General features: G+C 52.4%; 9 protein-coding genes across 9 annotated transcripts; 3 read left to right on the forward strand and 6 right to left on the reverse strand.

The window, feature by feature from the left end:
* Positions 1–338: 338 nt before the first annotated feature.
* BDV17DRAFT_293077 (uncharacterized protein) lies at positions 339–957 on the reverse strand (the record flags this gene model as incomplete). Its single annotated transcript, XM_073762513.1, has 2 exons — positions 339–849; positions 908–957. 2 exons carry the CDS (start codon positions 955–957, stop codon positions 339–341), a joined length of 561 nt encoding a protein of 186 aa, XP_073613801.1.
* Positions 958–1,181: 224 nt separating this feature from the next.
* Positions 1,182–2,354, reverse strand: BDV17DRAFT_139465 (ATP-dependent Clp protease proteolytic subunit). The gene is made up of 5 exons (XM_073754282.1): positions 2,122–2,354; positions 2,044–2,062; positions 1,959–1,984; positions 1,764–1,905; positions 1,182–1,689 (listed from the first exon to the last, which is right to left on the reverse strand). Exons 1-5 carry the CDS (start codon positions 2,269–2,271, stop codon positions 1,283–1,285), a joined length of 744 nt encoding a protein of 247 aa, XP_073613802.1. The 5' UTR covers positions 2,272–2,354; the 3' UTR covers positions 1,182–1,282.
* A 53-nt stretch (positions 2,355–2,407) lies between these two features.
* BDV17DRAFT_268363 (uncharacterized protein) lies at positions 2,408–3,971 on the forward strand. Its single transcript, XM_073758460.1, has one exon. The coding sequence runs from the start codon at positions 2,463–2,465 to the stop codon at positions 3,762–3,764; it is 1,302 nt and encodes a 433-aa protein (XP_073613803.1). The 5' UTR covers positions 2,408–2,462; the 3' UTR covers positions 3,765–3,971.
* Positions 3,892–5,251, reverse strand: BDV17DRAFT_299344 (4-nitrophenylphosphatase; the record flags this gene model as incomplete). Its single annotated transcript, XM_073763853.1, has 5 exons — positions 5,066–5,251; positions 4,976–4,997; positions 4,808–4,876; positions 4,646–4,737; positions 3,892–4,569 (listed from the first exon to the last, which is right to left on the reverse strand). Exons 1-5 carry the CDS (start codon positions 5,129–5,131, stop codon positions 3,892–3,894), a joined length of 927 nt encoding a protein of 308 aa, XP_073613804.1. The 5' UTR covers positions 5,132–5,251.
* Positions 5,252–5,723: 472 nt separating this feature from the next.
* On the reverse strand, positions 5,724–8,574 carry BDV17DRAFT_282972 (uncharacterized protein; the record flags this gene model as incomplete). The annotated part of the gene is made up of 6 exons (XM_073760289.1): positions 5,724–5,888; positions 5,937–6,740; positions 6,812–6,890; positions 6,956–7,075; positions 7,401–7,953; positions 8,013–8,574. The coding sequence occupies 6 exons, from the start codon at positions 8,572–8,574 to the stop codon at positions 5,724–5,726; spliced, it is 2,283 nt and encodes a 760-aa protein (XP_073613805.1).
* A 499-nt stretch (positions 8,575–9,073) lies between these two features.
* On the forward strand, positions 9,074–9,394 carry BDV17DRAFT_293083 (mitochondrial 54S ribosomal mL53 protein; the record flags this gene model as incomplete). Its single annotated transcript, XM_073762514.1, has 1 exon — positions 9,074–9,394. One exon carries the CDS (start codon positions 9,074–9,076, stop codon positions 9,392–9,394), a length of 321 nt encoding a protein of 106 aa, XP_073613806.1.
* A 511-nt stretch (positions 9,395–9,905) lies between these two features.
* ipp1 (inorganic diphosphatase IPP1) lies at positions 9,906–11,002 on the reverse strand (the record flags this gene model as incomplete). The annotated part of the gene is made up of 5 exons (XM_073762515.1): positions 9,906–10,041; positions 10,093–10,176; positions 10,229–10,572; positions 10,624–10,743; positions 10,826–11,002. 5 exons carry the CDS (start codon positions 11,000–11,002, stop codon positions 9,906–9,908), a joined length of 861 nt encoding a protein of 286 aa, XP_073613807.1.
* Positions 11,003–12,195: 1,193 nt separating this feature from the next.
* BDV17DRAFT_293085 (tRNA-dihydrouridine(20) synthase (NAD(+))) lies at positions 12,196–13,527 on the forward strand (the record flags this gene model as incomplete). The annotated part of the gene is made up of 1 exon (XM_073762516.1): positions 12,196–13,527. One exon carries the CDS (start codon positions 12,196–12,198, stop codon positions 13,525–13,527), a length of 1,332 nt encoding a protein of 443 aa, XP_073613808.1.
* Positions 13,528–13,677: 150 nt separating this feature from the next.
* On the reverse strand, positions 13,678–15,131 carry BDV17DRAFT_139921 (DSC4 family protein). Its single transcript, XM_073754284.1, has 2 exons — positions 14,748–15,131; positions 13,678–14,672 (listed from the first exon to the last, which is right to left on the reverse strand). Exons 1-2 carry the CDS (start codon positions 14,957–14,959, stop codon positions 13,829–13,831), a joined length of 1,056 nt encoding a protein of 351 aa, XP_073613809.1. The 5' UTR covers positions 14,960–15,131; the 3' UTR covers positions 13,678–13,828.
* Positions 15,132–15,181: the final 50 nt, after the last annotated feature.

A 15,181-nucleotide genomic window follows, 5' to 3' on the forward strand; every position in this document is an offset into this window, starting at 1 on the left:
GTTTTGTGGAGATTTTCGACCAAGGTACGAGATCATATTCAACGTGAGATACGTCTTTCCAGCTCCTGGTGTCCCGGTTACCCAGAGAAGAGGTTTAACGCGTGCAATCCAGCCTTGGAACGCCTTCTCCTCCTCGAGGATTCAATTCTCTGTCTCTCGTGTGCGACTGCGATTGACAGCGCTGTATCTGTCAGTGGCACTAGAGGTCGGCTGCAAGTCTCGCTTGAGATGATCACGGACTCTCCGCTCCTGGGCCTGTTCTGTCTGGAATTGCGCCATGCCAACCTGCATCGTGCTCATATGCTGCGCCATCATCTCAATGCTGCTATCGACCCTCTTTATTGTCGCGACAGTTTCGGCCCCAGCAAGGCCTCGCTCCTCATCCACGAAGGGTACAATTTGTCTAGGATAGCGGCCTTGCCGTCATTGTTTCCTAGGAGGAGATTTTCCCCAAAAGCCCGAATCCGACCGCGGTCAATCTGATGCCGAGCAATCGCAAAGAATTCCAACATCGTCGCCAGAATTTCCGTGAGTCTCTCACTCAGCGGCGCGGAGATCCTGTGCTCTGCATACACGCCCAACCGCACCGTAAGATCCTTGAGCGTCCTCATCAACTCTACAATCGCATCATATTGAGTCGATATCCCGCGCGCCGCATCGAGAAGATACTTCACAGCTCCGAAGATGACCGCCGCAGGTGGGAACGTGGTTTGCGCACCCGCCGAGGCCGGGTCACTAGCGAGCTGGATAGGCACCATGGCCGCTTTCAACGAACTGAAAAGGCGAGACCGTTGTGCACGGAAATTGGCGAAGGATTCATTTCGCGCGAGATCGACGCCAGTAGGTGCTCTACGGTGGTTATCTCCCTGGAGCGGCAAGATCTAGGGCTTGCTCGCTGATCTTATACTGGGCGATGGCTTGCGTCCAGATCTGAGAGATCTGGTCCCTGTGGGACATGTTGGTCACATTCGGGGCACTCGACTCGGTGATTGTTGTGGGATATGTATGACGATTTAAGGCGGGGTTAATGACAGCCCACCTTTTCTCGTGCAGCTGCAAGTGCTGCGGGCACTAACTGGTGTCGATCTACTCATCACAGCAGGCCAATAAGTGCTGTTCTCGATAGAAGGCTCAGATCTATCACGAGATGAGCTATACAAGACCCTTGGTCGCTGGTAATCGGTCATACATTATCCATTTTTCAAGTTGCTTCCGGAAAAAGTACAAGTACAAACCCTGGGTATCAAGCTTTGTTTCATTTCGACTGGGCCATCAAATACATCTACTCCTCCTTCTTGCCCTCTTCATCAGGCTTTACCCTCCGATCCAGAATCTCATCCACAATCCCGAGATCCAACGCCTCCTGCGCGTCCATGAAATAATCCCGCTCCATCAGCTTCTCGATTTCGTCTATCGATAATCCTTTCTTGCCCGTTAGATGTCTCTTGTAGATGTTGTTCAACTTGTGCCGCACGCGCAATATCTCCTTCGCATGGATCGCGATGTCGGTGGCTTGCCCGATGTAACCGCCAGACGGCTGGTGGATCATGATCGATGAGTGGGGAAGACAGTAGCGCTGACCGGCGTTTCCGCCACAGAGGAGTAAGGAGCCCATAGAGGCTGCTTGGCCGACGCAAATTGTAGATACGGGTGAGGCGATGTAGGTCATCGTGTCGTAGATCGCGAGGCCTAGTACCAACCAGTCAGTCATGTCTCAGAAGAGCGGGCTGAGCCGGCAGGCAGGTGACCGAGGGAAAACATACCAGCCGTGACGGATCCCCCCGGAGAATTGATATAGAGGTGAATGGGCTTCTGAGGGTTATCGGCTTCAAGGAAAAGAAGCTGGGCGACGATAGAGGCGGACATGGTATCGTCAACTTGGCCATTTAAACAAACGATTCGTTCCTGGGATGGCCATCAGTATGCGCAGGTTTTGTGGTATCGGCCAAATTATGTACCTTGAGGAGTCTGGAGAAGATGTCGTCTATATGGGGTTACTTGTTTAGAAAGTATTCGCGCGTCTGTCCAAAAGATTTAACCTACAGGTATGCCAGCCACCTCCCTAGAGCTTGTTATTGTCTGTTCATTGGAATTGAATACACTGGATAAGGGAAAGCTTACCACCGTCTCTGTCACGAAGGGCGTTGGAGTCCAGCCCAGCGGAGGTTGCCCGGATGATGACAGGGCTGGGATAGAGAAGTTCCTGATGGGAGATTTGGGAGTGCGAGCGGCGAGGCGACAAAGACGCTGTAATGAGCGGCTTGCGTTCATTATGAGTATATGCAAAGAGTGCGAAGACCGGGGAAAGGAAGGAGGTAGAGAGGAGGAGAATGTAGTTGAAGGATGGAGCTCCGCGGTGTCGGAGGACTTGGAGTCGACCTGTTGCGGAGCGGAGACTAGTCAAACCAAGCTGCTTCCGCTCTCGAATTTCTCCCGCTTCCATCTCTCCTCACTCGACCGCCATGGAGCATCTTCACAGCCAGCTGCCTTATTCGCAATGGCGCCTGCAAATACTTCGCCAATTATTTCTTCCTTCGGGCTCGTCCAATGCGACTTTCCTGTCGCGTCGCGCTTATTCTACCAGCAATAACCGTGCCCAGGCGGACCCCGACACAACGATCGCAAAAGACAACGATGACAACACCAATGGCATAGATACCGCTAAATCTACAATTCCTCTGTCACAGAGACTTCCTCAGTCACCCCTCATAACGGATCCTCACCCTGGCCGGGATCTCCGACATCGCAAAAAGCGCCGTCCAACCTCCAATGACCTCGCCGACCTCAGCAACAACCCATGGGCAATGGCACTCGCATCCCCTATTCGAATGTGTAATTGGACAAACTCTCGCTTGCCTAAAGCCTTCTTAACGGATTGGGGTCTGGTAGAGGAGCCCGTTGCCGCGGCAGAATCCAGCAATGGCCAGAATCCAAGCCCGGAAGCCAGCGTCTCCCAAAAGGCCAACAAGGACAAAGGCAAAGACAACAAATTATGGGTTTTGCCCGTCGGCCTTTTGAAAGACGATCTGGTGAACCCAGCACACAATGCGAAGGGAAAGAGGGATGGTAGATCCGTGACAACCGCAAACGTCAAAATCCGCATGATCGACCGCTTGCCGTTGCTCCAGCATGTCACGAATGCTACCGATAACAAACGCGAGAGGAGATATTCATCCGTCCTCATGCCGGTGATACCTCTTCGCTGGAAATCCCCGCAAGGACCTATGACGGGGCGCGATATGGACCGTATGGTCTGGCGAGGTGATATGCCGGATTTTGTGTTGGGGATGAAGCGTCGGAATGCGTTGGAGATGTTGAAGCGTGTTTCGGATACTTTCAAGTCGCAGAAGACGTGGAGTAAGGTGTGGATGTCCTTTGATGCTCGGAAACCGCACTCGGAAACAGCGCTCCTGGAGGGTTTAATAACCGAGGGGAAAGCGAGAAACAGGACGATTGACCGGATGGAGACCGGTGCCTTCATTGTATTCGGCAATGACTCTCGTAACTGCAGTGGCGCTAATGCTGGAGAAGCGACCACCCTCTCAGAACTCGTCACACTTCCAGCGTCTGGAAGGAAGGTTCCTGTGTTTGACCTTACGCGGCTTTTCTCGCAAGCTGAACTTGAGGAGCTTCGGGCTTATCATACCCGGTTCAGGAAGTTTGCAGCATTCCTTACACCGTCAAACAAGGTTATGGCAAACGCAATTCTGGAGCTATGGAGTCTCCAAGGGTATGCCAGGGAGCCGAGACAGCCATACGTCTAATTTATGAGCTCCGATGAAGCCATGATCTGTCATGCCTACTGCATTTCTATAGCAATCTCATACCTGTACCTGTATTCTATCTCTATATATACCACCGAATATACCGATATACCCCGCATGATCAAACTCACTTAGACTCAGCCGCCTTCAGCAAATCCGAAAGCTTATCCAGATAAACCATCGGCCGGATCGGACCCTGCACAAAATCCTCCTTACTACTAACCCCCGTTAGAACCCCCAGCGTCCCCCCCAGTTTCCCCTCAAGCCCAAACCGAATATCCGTATTGGCCCGATCCCCAACCATACAAGCGCGACTCCTCTCAAACCGAAACTTCCCCTCAATCGCATCCATCATCGCCTGATTCGGTTTCCCCAGCGACACGGGATCCTCACCCACCATCAAAATAAGCGGCGCACTGACAGACCCCGCACCAGGGAACAACGTCCCCGAATTCGGCAGCGTCGAGTCAATATTCGTCGCGAGGAACACCGCCCCGCGTCGGATATAGTGGTACGCAAGCGCGAGCTTCAGGTAGTTGAGGTGGAAGTCTAGACCGACTAGCACGACGCCCACTTCGGGATCGAGAAGGGACTCGTCGCCTGCTGCGATACGCTTGTAGTCTTCTGGTGTAATGTCCCGCCGGAACGAGGGGTCTGTGCCGCCAATGAAGGGGACGTTCTCGGAGCGGAGTTCTTGTTCTATGCCTGTTTCGCCGAGCACGAAAACTTTGCGCTTGTTCTCGGGGAGGGTGAGGATTCGCGAGATGTAGATTGAGGCGCTGTAGGAGGAGGAGAAGATTTCTTCCTGTGTATTCCGGAGGTTCGGATTAGGTGTTGTTTCTAGGTAAGAGGGTATAAGGTGGCAAGGGGGAGGCGTATACCGTCGTAGAAGGAATTCCTAACCCCTCCAGCTTCTTCTTATAGTCGGCGCGCGACTTTGTGCTATTATTCGTGACGAATACGACTTGTTTGCCTGTGGCCGAAGAGTACAATGGTCAGCATACGATTCCTGGGCGTTGCGAGTATTTAAACACAGCACGTACCGCTTGACCTCAGCAACCCCAAAGTCTCAACTGTTCCCGGGAAGAGGTGATCGCCGGACCATAGCACACCTGTTGAGGTAATCCTCCCATGTCAGCGTTGTTCTGTCAGATGTAGTCCGATGCGCGGAGGACGCGGGGTTTGAGAAACGGGACGGAAGGAAAACGGACCATCGCAGTCAAAGAGAAAGACCTAGTGCAATTGAATTAGTCAAGGCAACACTTCCACAATTCACGCGTCTATTGACGGGGAATACCAACGTCAAACTTATCCAGGAATTCCTTGATGCCCGCGGCATCGCCGGTGAGATAGCGGGGCTCGGCCATTGCGGGTTACTGCGCGACAGTGAAGGCAAGGAGGTACTGAAGATGGGAATGGAAGTTCCGTATGTCTATGAAGATGAGATTCTAAACAAATGGGTATTTCAACGAGAGGTTTGAAGGAAAAGGAGAGGGTTGGGGAAATGTTCGGAGAGCTCACCGTCATCGCTCGGAGGCGAAGCGGACCCTGGTTCCTACTTTCGTTTCTTCCGCTCTACTAGTAGCAGTACATCGGTCACCGAACAAGAGTGTCACGCCTAACATTGGCATCCTTCAATCTCTCGTAAGCTGCTGGAAGCGTGTAACTTTGGAGCTGATTAATGTCATTGGCCGACCTCCACGTGCTAGGCTATACATAACATGTGTTCCCTACGACTGGGCGTAGACTAGTTCATACAGTCATTATTCTAGAGCTCTTGGATGAGACACGGAAGACCACGGATGCGATCCCTCTCTAAGCGGGACATGTGATTGTTTCCCCAATTTCTCACGGCCATAACGCTCGACCTGCCTATGGGTTGCCCAACAACAACGGGTGGTAGGTGGTGTTTATGAAGAGTGGATGCTAGGGCAACAAATTTCCTGCAAACATCTTGCTTCAAGCTCCGCCAATGATTCCAGAGATCTTCAAAGCAACGTCGAGAATCGATAATTGTTCATCGGCACCATCCACCAGTCGCTTATCCACTTCTGAGAAAACGAGAACGATCTTGTTCTTCTGAATATCGGTTATAGAGTCGTTGTAGATAATCCGTTGATACAGCTATTGGGAGTTAGTACTATGACCAGGAAACAACTTGAAATAATATACCTGTAGGAGGACCTGCGTTGCGCTCCAGCCGTCCGCCACAATTTCGGTAACAACTTTCGCAACCGCTTCGTACGGCGAGCCGATCTTCTTCGGCTGCAGGGACTGGATTAACCCATCCAGGACACTCTCAGGAACCACACCGGCTATCTCCTCGATAGTCCGAACAGTAATAGTCTCAGACCCTTGATCGTTCATCTCCTCATCCTCATCCCCATCCTTCTTCGCAGTCTTGGCCGCTCCTACCAGCCTAGCCGCACTCTGCAAGTATGTGATAGCCCGTCGCAGGTCACCATCACTGCATGAAATCAGTTTGTCAACAACGCCATCCTCGAGCGATAACCCTTCCGTCTGTGCAATCTGCGCCAATCGGTCCCCAGCCGCCGAATTATCCAGCGGCTTGAAGCGGAATTTGCTGCATCTACTAGCAAGCGGCTCAATAATCCTCGTGACATAGTTGCAAACCAAGCAAAAACGGGTTATCCGACTATACTGTTCCATTGTGCGGCGCAACGCGGACTGCGCATCCTGTGTCATGCTATCTGCCTCATCCAGGATGATGATCTTAAACGGCGGGCATGGGTACTTTTCGAAGTATTCGGCGTCTAACCCGGTGGGATGGCTGAGTTGAACACGGGCAAAGCCTTTTACTTTCTCGCGGACAATTCCGATACCGCGTTCGTCTGAGGCGTTTAGTTCGAGGATGCGGGATTTGTAGAGGGCTGGACCGAAGAGGGATTTGGCGAGGGCGAGAATTGTTGATGTTTTTCCGGTTCCTGGGGGGCCGTAGAAGAGCATGTGAGGGAGCTGTATAGTGAATAGGTCATCAGTACGGGTAGATCTCGAGATGTCTGCGCTGAAGGGATGAGATGCCATACGTTGGACGCTTGCAATGTTCGCTGAAGGACCTTTGTTGTGTGATCCTGGGCCGCAACGTCATCTAGTGTTTTTGGACGGCTGAAGCTGTCAGTATCATTCTAAAACATCTGACGCCAAAGCATTGAATATAATGGGAAGCTTACTATTTCTCAACCCACGGCTGCTGTCGCGATTGCTCTTCCTTGCTTTCTGTTGGTTTCTGCTTTGAGCTGCTAGATACGGCAGCCGCACGGGCCTTATTGCTGAAGAAATTTGCTGCCATGCTAAATTAGGCCTGGCGAGCTAGACAGTCGTCAATGCGATGTTATGTCAATGGATTGAAGCAAGAAAAGGCTGCTATGAAGCTTGACAAAGCTCAGGTCGCAGGGACCATCGAGAACGCGTCTCCACCAGAAAACGCGTTTTGCCAAGAAATCAATTAAGCCGAGAATGGATCGATCTACACCAGCCCTACTCTACAGTCAGACATACAGCTTGCGAGTGCATACAGGTCATCGAGGACAGATGGAAGTTCCTGTTTGTTTATCATATATGTGTCCTGTCTATAATTCATCACGCCGATTCTGTGCCACTTCCGTCGCTTCAAACATCCTCTTCTTCGTATTTGGAGGAACCTCAGCATGCCTTCGCAGTTCCTCCTCGGAGAAGTCATCGAGATTTGTTCCTTCTTGCGCGACGTTGTCCTCCACTATCTCGCCAATCTTATCGATCACCCAGTCACGGTCTGGCGAATCAATGTCCGGTACCTGGTCAGGAACTGCGTCCTCAACACCATGAACCCTGGCTTCCGGTATATGGTTCACAGCCGGCGTTTCCTGGACTATCGTGGAGAATGTCTCAATAGCCGCTGAAGATTGAACAGCCTGGCCAATGATACCCGCAGCCGCTGAAACACCAAAAACAGATCGCAGGATGAGTTTGAATGGCAACCACACAATCCACCAGAGCGGGCCATACAAAAGCCTTCGGAACACCAGCCACGCGATTGTGCAAACTAAGATGTAGAATGCCGTTTCCAGATACCAAGTATCCGACTTCTGCGAACGGAGAAGAGATCCAACAAGGTTGCGGGAGGACGATAGGAGGTCATCAAGGCTGCCATATGATTCTGATAGGGAAGAGAGGGCGGCACCAGATTGTTCTGTACGTCGAGTTAGCGCAATGCCCTCAAAGCCCACGCAGGTAGACAACATAACATACCTAACGTTTCTTGAGCAAACTGACTCCGAGAAAGCTCAGCCTGCATAAGTTGATGCGTTCGCCTCAGCGCCGTAGTGACATCTTTGGAGGCGTTCTTGACAATATCATCCTGAGTCAACTTCTCTTTCGCCGGGTTCCGCCGCTCAGCACTCTCTGATCTTGAGAAGAGCAACTCCCGCTCCTGGCGCTTCGCACGCTCCGCATTCCGCTTCGCTTGTAACTGGGCATTGCGGAAATCGCCTCGTGTCCTTTTCAGGTCATTTGACAGTCTCTTAGCCAGTGTGATGACCCTTTCCTTTTCCATCTCTTTCTCTGTATCTACGCCCTTTCTTCGGCTGTCCGGTGCAGTTTCGAGTGCGTCGACGTCGTCCTTCAATAGTTCCAGCTCATCTTCGGCGTCCTTTAGCCTGGTATGGATCTCCCCTCCAAGCTCGAGGCGGGCTTCATCGCCCTGCCCAACAGCGGTGGTGAAATTTTGTAGTCGAGAAACGAGAGGATGAATCTGAGCAAGAGCAGTAGACAGCTCTTTCAGGCGGGTCTGGAGTGCGGAGACAGTTGACATTATCGCGAGGGTTTGTGTAGGAAATGAATATGTGGGGTTGCGAAATGAATTGACAAAATTCAGTATACGTTCTCAATTTTTCACTGTTGCATAATAAGAAGTAGTCGATTGTACCTCAGAAGCATAATAGCTCCCAGCAGTAGTATTAAGGCATCCAAGTGTCCAATTCCGCTGCCGCCATCGTCATCTGTTCCTAAGGCTAGCGGAGGTGGATGGTGTTTGCACGAGATGCAAACCGCAGGTCCTCCGACTGCCCCAATTTGTCCGCGGATTTTCCCGCCAAAAAGTGCATCGCAAGACAGCAAGACAAGCCTCAATCCCACACCAACTGCTCAAATTTCTCCGCATTGAGTTACATCCCATACTTCTCTTGTATATCTTTTGCATTTGTATGTACTTGCCCGCGAAGATATCTCTCAACCACTGTTGCGAATTAACAAGCCAATCTAGATCCCATCGCAACCACCCCATTCATTGCACCAAACAACAACCCGCCAAAATGACAATCCCCCTGGGAACAGTAACCACCCTCCGCACAACATTCAACCCCTTCGCGCGCTCCTCCCGCCCCTGCCGCCTCCTCCTCTCCCTCCTGCGTAACCCCGCCACAACACCCGCCAGCAGTCCCACGCATGTCAACATCCAAGTCACACAGTTGCCGCGGACATCGACGAAAGAGCCCGTGATCACGGTGGGATTTAAGGGCGGCAAGGAGATGACATTTGAAGTTGGGAAGCGCCAGATGAAGATCGGGGATGTGGTTGAGGAGATTGCTCGGGTTGGGAGGACGATTGAGCGGGAGGAGAGTTTGAAGGGTTAGAAGGATATTATCTCGCGGAGTTGTGTTGGGAGATTGCATGAGATTGATTATGGAAGGGGATTGGATGGGGAAATCTGTGGTGTACTTTATGCTGTATATTTACTACCTACTTTTGCTTTGGTTTGTTTGGCGAATTGAATAATTATACCTATGCTCAATGATATGGGTTTAGCCCTCGGGACTGGTTGGGCTTCCCGAACTTATGTTATATGGCATGCCCTGGAATGATGAATCTTGGGTGTCGTGAAACCAGCCTATGAAAGATATCCAAATATCGTGCTTCAATCTGGGGAAACATTGCTCATTACTGAGCATTCTCTTGGATCTTGACAGCATACGGTGTTCAATGGGGAATGGAAGAGAAAGAATTAAACAAGACACAATTCAATAAGATCCTGGAGGGCATGTACGTTGGCTAGTTGAGGTGAAGTTGTACCTTGTAGTTGGAAATTATGCTTTTCCGCTAAGCGATGCAAGACTTGATATTTTATGAATTTGCCTTGTCATAAATTTACACAGCAGCACCAGAGATGAAGAACCACTTGTCAATGGTACCATCAATGGGAGCAGGGGGAAGGTTCTCGCCGCGGGGGATGGCGGCGAGCTTAGAGGGGTCGGCACGGTCAGTGGAGAGAGTAGAGTTAGCGCTGAATCCACGTTAGCATTGAGCTGTGCGTTTTGAGAAGGATAAATCCTACAGGCTGATGTCGCCCTTGTCAGACTTGCCGGAAACTAGCTTCTCCCAGGCGTCGGCGCACTCGTGGATAACTTCCTCGGCGTACCTGCGAGTGTTAGAAAACGCAAAAGTGCAGAATCATTTGATGCTGAACTTACTTCCTGTTCTTGGCCTCGCCAGAGAAAGCGAACTGGTTCTCGGGCTTGCCGTCGGGAATCTTATAGATACGGAACCACTCGTTGGTGGCACGGAGAAGGCCGGGGAGGTGACGCTCAACATCCTCAATGTCGTTGAGCTTTGGAGCAAGAGGGTCGTTGACGTCTATGACAATGACCTTCCAGTCGGTCTCCTCCTCATCGAGCAGAGCCATCACACCGAGAACCTTGACCTGCTTGACCTGACCGGGGTAGCCGACGATCTCACCGATCTCGCAGACATCGAGAGGGTCGTTGTCACCCTTGGCCTTGGTCTCGGGGTGGACGACGTTGGGGTCTTCCCAGGTCTACGTCGGAGTTAGATTCCGCACAATTCATTGTTTCGTGTAAAAACGTACCTGAGGGAAGGCACCGTAGTTCCAGAGGTAGCCCTTGTGGGGGAAGCAGTTGCGAACGAAGCGGAGCTTGCCCTTCTTGGTGTCCTGCTTGATGGGGTTGAGGAACTCCTCCTTAGAGATCTAGACGTATTCCTGCATCAGCGAGCTGCAAGTTTGCCACAGCGACGTACTCCGCCCTGGCGGGGATATTCAATGCGCATACCTCCTGCTTGGCGTTGGTCCAGCGGGGAATCTCAACAACCATGTTGAGGATGGTCTTCTCAGCATTGGCGTAAAGAGGGATGTCGTGGAAGGGAGAGACAGGCTGGCCATCCTTCTCAATGTACACCCGGTGCTCCAGGGTGTAGGGCTGGCCGATCTTGCGGACGGTGTAGGACATTGTGGTGGACGGCGGGGTAGCGGAGGTAGCAAAGTGTCTAGAAACTAAGGCCGCACGATTTGATGCAGAAGCAATCGAACGATCAATTCGAGATGCTGAAGATGAAGACACTGTGGTAGAAAGAGAGGAGGAAGAGAAAGAGCGGGAAGAGGAAGAGGAAGAGGAAGAGGAAGAGGGAGGGGTGGGAGGGGCTTGTTTAGTGGGGAGAGCCAGTGTTGCTGATGTGCGACGAGGCGCGGGCGAGCAGCGAGTGAGGGCGAGTATCGGACAGGCGGTGGGCAGCAGGAACCGGGTCAATGGAGCTGCAGTACGTATTTGCTGTACAGGGATGCTTGTTCCCGCGAGCATCCAAGGGGACAGCCGAGCCAGCGATGCAGACACCTTGCCGATTAGGTCAATTGTCAATTGGAGGGTGGCAGCTGGGTGAGGCGAACTTCAAGGAGCTTACCATAGGACTGAATGGCGATGCGCCAGTTGGAGGTTATAAAGGATGGAGATTGTCGGGAAGGGGCAAATTCGGTCGCTACCTCCGAGGTATGGGTCCGGAGAGCAGCAATATGATAGTACCGAGGATCTCTACTGAAGCTATCTATGGAGCTACAGCAACGGATTCAACCTCGACTTCTTGCAACGCTGATCGAAAGCCTGATAAGAGCCTGGCAGCAAAATTTTAGATGTCGCCGTTGGGAACCTCAAATTGCGCGGCCTGTAGATCCAAATATACCATGGTTACACACTTACAGTACACTACTTAAGTATACAGCGCCCAGACTCTCGCCCTTAGCGCCACCATTTCCGAAATTAGCGATTCTATGACTTGCTCTGCTATTCATGTATCGCTGACTACACAGCTGACGTGTTATTGCTATTTAGATCAAGTTTGAAAGCTGTCTGAATATCGTGGTGCTGTCAAAGAGTTGTGCCACGTGATCTTGGCAGGAACAGCAGTCCGGGATCGGGGCTTGGGCGGTAAGATACGGTATCGAAACGAACCAAGCTCTTATCGCACGTGACGAGAATTTTTGTTCCGCCGCCGCCTCCGGGCCATCAACATCCCCAGTGGTTCCTTTGCCTCCGACGTGGCTGTGTCTTTATCTCCAGATTATTCTACACTTTTGTTGCTGCGGCTGTCTCCTCTTACCCCTCCTGCTCTTTCGCCGGATAATGCTATGCTCAGATTTTTCCGCAACGCGATGACTGCGATGACTGCCTCTCCGAAACGAGTCCCCATCCCCGCCAACGGGGTCGATTACCGCGGCAAGGTCGTGCTTGCACCGATGGTGCGGTCCGGCGAACTGCCATCCCGTCTTCTTGCCCTCACATACGGCGCAGACCTAGTTTGGGGCCCCGAAACGATCGATAAGGCGATGATCGGTACCACCCGCCGCGTGAACCCCCGCAATGGCACTATTGAGTGGTCTCGGATGCCCTCGAACAGCGTTGGGAAGGAAGAAGCTAAAGAATCTATCATATATCGCCTCGATCCGGTACGGGAGAAGGGGAAGCTCATTTTTCAGATGGGAACAGCCTCGCCAGACTTGGCTGTTCAAGCGGCCAAGCTCGTTGCCGCTGATGTGAGTGGGATTGATGTGAACTCGGGGTGTCCGAAGCCGTTCAGCACAGCCGGTGGAATGGGCGCTGCCCTCCTACGTACCCCAGACAAGCTCGTATCTATCCTCGAGGCCCTAGTCAAAGAAGTCGGCGAGCCGTACCAGATCGGCATCTCTGTCAAGATCCGCCTCCTCGAAACGCCCGAGCTCACACAGAGCCTAGTGTCAAAACTGGTCCGAACAGGCATCACCGGCCTGACCATCCACTGCCGGACAACGCCCATGCGGCCCCGCGAGCGCGCAATCCGCGACCAACTCCGCATGATCGTCGGAACTTGCCACGACGCCGGCGTCGCCTGCGTCATGAACGGCGACGTCACATCCCGCGACCAGGCCCTCGCCCTCATGGCAGAGTATGGCGCCGACGGCGCCATGATCGCCACAGCCGCCGAGGCCAACAGCTCGTGCTTCCGATCCGAAGCCGATGGCGGTCTCCTCCACTGGCGCGAAGTAGCCCACGCATACCTGAAGTTCTGCATCGAGGCCGAGAACCGCTTCGCTAACACGAAATACCTCATGAACATCCTCATTCCCGGCAAAGAGAAGACGTTCAGGGAAGCACAACGCGGGAAGTGCAACGCCGACTACTGCCGCATTTTGGGCTTCGACGATCTCTTGCCCGCTGCGCTGGAGGCAGATGATGTCCTTGGAATCTCTGAACGATCAATTACCAGCACCAGTGCTCGCAGCAAGGCCGCCGAGAATGCTATCGCGAACAACGAGACCGCTAGAGCTGCTGGGGGCGCGACGAGGCCGAAAACTTCTTCTACCGCCTCTAAGGGACTCGGCCCGATCCGCACGAACAACATCCCTAAGCCTGTGAAGGCTGAGGAGAAGACTGCCGAGAAATCTGCAGAGGTGCCGCCGGACGCTGCGACTGTTGCTGCTCCTCGGTCTGAGAGTGTTGCTGTATAGCAGCCCTCATGCTGGTCTTTCTCTTATGTTAGGGCATATTTGGCGTTCTAAAATCTAGATAAAACTTATATCCATGCAGTGCTTCATTGGTTTTGTTTTCTTTTGCACGCATTCCTGGTGTCGATTTGGTGATATTCATGTTCATACATATCTTGAGGTTCCAGATTCCCATATAATACACTTCATACATTCACTTTATGCTTCTCTTTGGCTGATGAAAACCAAAACTGGGTTTAAGAATTATTCATATGTACATTGCAACACCCTTGGATTGGAGTACAGAAAAGGCGGACGCCAATGATCATGTTGTCGCTGTCGCTGTAGTGGCCGTGATCCTCTCCAACCGCCCATCAGCCCCAACCTGGAGTCCAAATCGCTCCCGCAGGAAAGCCGCCGTTTGATCAGACGGGGCATAAGCGCCTGATCGCCGTACCGTATTAGGTCGATACCGCCACTGGTCACGGATCACATCGAGCAATCCCATGCGGATTATGACGGCTTCGCCGGAGGAATATGTATCAAGGGCGTGCTGGTGATTTGTATGTTCTCCTCCGTTCTCTGATGGGTCGGCTAGTAGTCGTGTGCGTTCGAGCTCTTCCTCGCTCGGGGGATGTGGGAGGGTATCTGGAGAAGTGATACTGGCATGGGAGGCCTGCTCCCTGCGCTCATTTACAGCAATTCCATCGTCTGGTGGTGCTCTGGGCTCGGTCTCGTGGTTAATGACTCCTCGTTCCTCGTGGTCGTGGTCCTGCGCTTGCGCTTGAGTAGTTTCGGATTGTGTGGGTGCAGCGGTAGTGGCAGCAGTAGTATCTCTCGACTCAGCGATCTTCACTCGCTCAATGATAAGCCCTAGCATGACGATGTGGAGGATAATGACGAGCACGTCGAGAAAGAAAAGGCGCGTAAGCGGCACAGGGGCTTTCTGCCCGATGAAGTCGATGAGAATCCCGCCATGTAGGTATCCTCGCGTTGCTTCCTCGGCCTCGGGTTGACTGAAGAAGTTGTGGAAGATCATGCAGAACAGATTACTTGCAAAGATGGCTCCGATGAAGGGTTGGTTTCGCGTTGGGTCGAAGGGAGGTGCTTTGGGAGTGAAGAAGATCAGTTGGGCGATTGCGCGGATGGCAAAGAGTACTATAGAGCAACTGACGAGGAAAAATGTCAGCTTCTCTGCGCTCAGAATGGGAATCGACTGCGATCTTCGCGATAAGAGCACTTACTCCAGGTAGTAGAGTGCTGATAACTCGCAATAGATAAGAATGTCCAGGTCGCGCAGTAAACGGTCTATGGAAGAGAGCCTCGCAGCAGTCTGGAGCTTCTTCTTCAAACTCTCGTCCTGGAGCGTGGGCGATATCTCTGTGGTGCTGCCATATTGGATGCCGGACACGTCAGCGATGTATTCCGCATCGCGAAAGACATCCGGTGTGGTCATAGAGGATCATCCGGGCATTGATGACATCTACGATGTGGTGATGGTATGACGGCAAGACGATGTCGTTCGACAGTCGGTGATGTAACCAGCGTAGTTGCTGCAGTCTGGGAGCTGCTTTCTCCTCGACTTCGAGTCGCAGGAAGTGAGGAGAGTGGAGATAAGAGTGAGGGGTGAAGTCAATGGAGGCAGCAACCCCGAGATGAGGAGACTCCGGGGCCCGGA

This window comes from Aspergillus undulatus, assembly GCF_047715775.1.
Source record: "Aspergillus undulatus strain CBS 261.88 unplaced genomic scaffold BDV17scaffold_38, whole genome shotgun sequence".
Classification (NCBI taxonomy): domain Eukaryota; kingdom Fungi; phylum Ascomycota; class Eurotiomycetes; order Eurotiales; family Aspergillaceae; genus Aspergillus; species Aspergillus undulatus.

Bases quoted from the DNA above. Each gene is read 5' to 3' on its own strand.
- BDV17DRAFT_139465 (XM_073754282.1), bottom strand. From the start codon at position 2,271: ATGAACGCAAGCCGCTCATTACAGCGTCTTTGTCGCCTCGCCGCTCGC. The intron at 1,906-1,958 runs GTACATAATTTG...TGGCCATCCCAG, and splicing joins TCTTCTCCAGACTCCTCAAG to GAACGAATCGTTTGTTTAAA. The intron at 1,690-1,763 runs GTATGTTTTCCC...GGTTGGTACTAG, and splicing joins GGGGGGATCCGTCACGGCTG to GCCTCGCGATCTACGACACG.
- BDV17DRAFT_139921 (XM_073754284.1), bottom strand. From the start codon at position 14,959: ATGACCACACCGGATGTCTTTCGCGATGCGGAATACATCGCTGACGTG. The intron at 14,673-14,747 runs GTAAGTGCTCTT...TTTCCTCGTCAG, and splicing joins TCAGCACTCTACTACCTGGA to TTGCTCTATAGTACTCTTTG.
- BDV17DRAFT_268363 (XM_073758460.1), top strand. From the start codon at position 2,463: ATGGAGCATCTTCACAGCCAGCTGCCTTATTCGCAATGGCGCCTGCAA.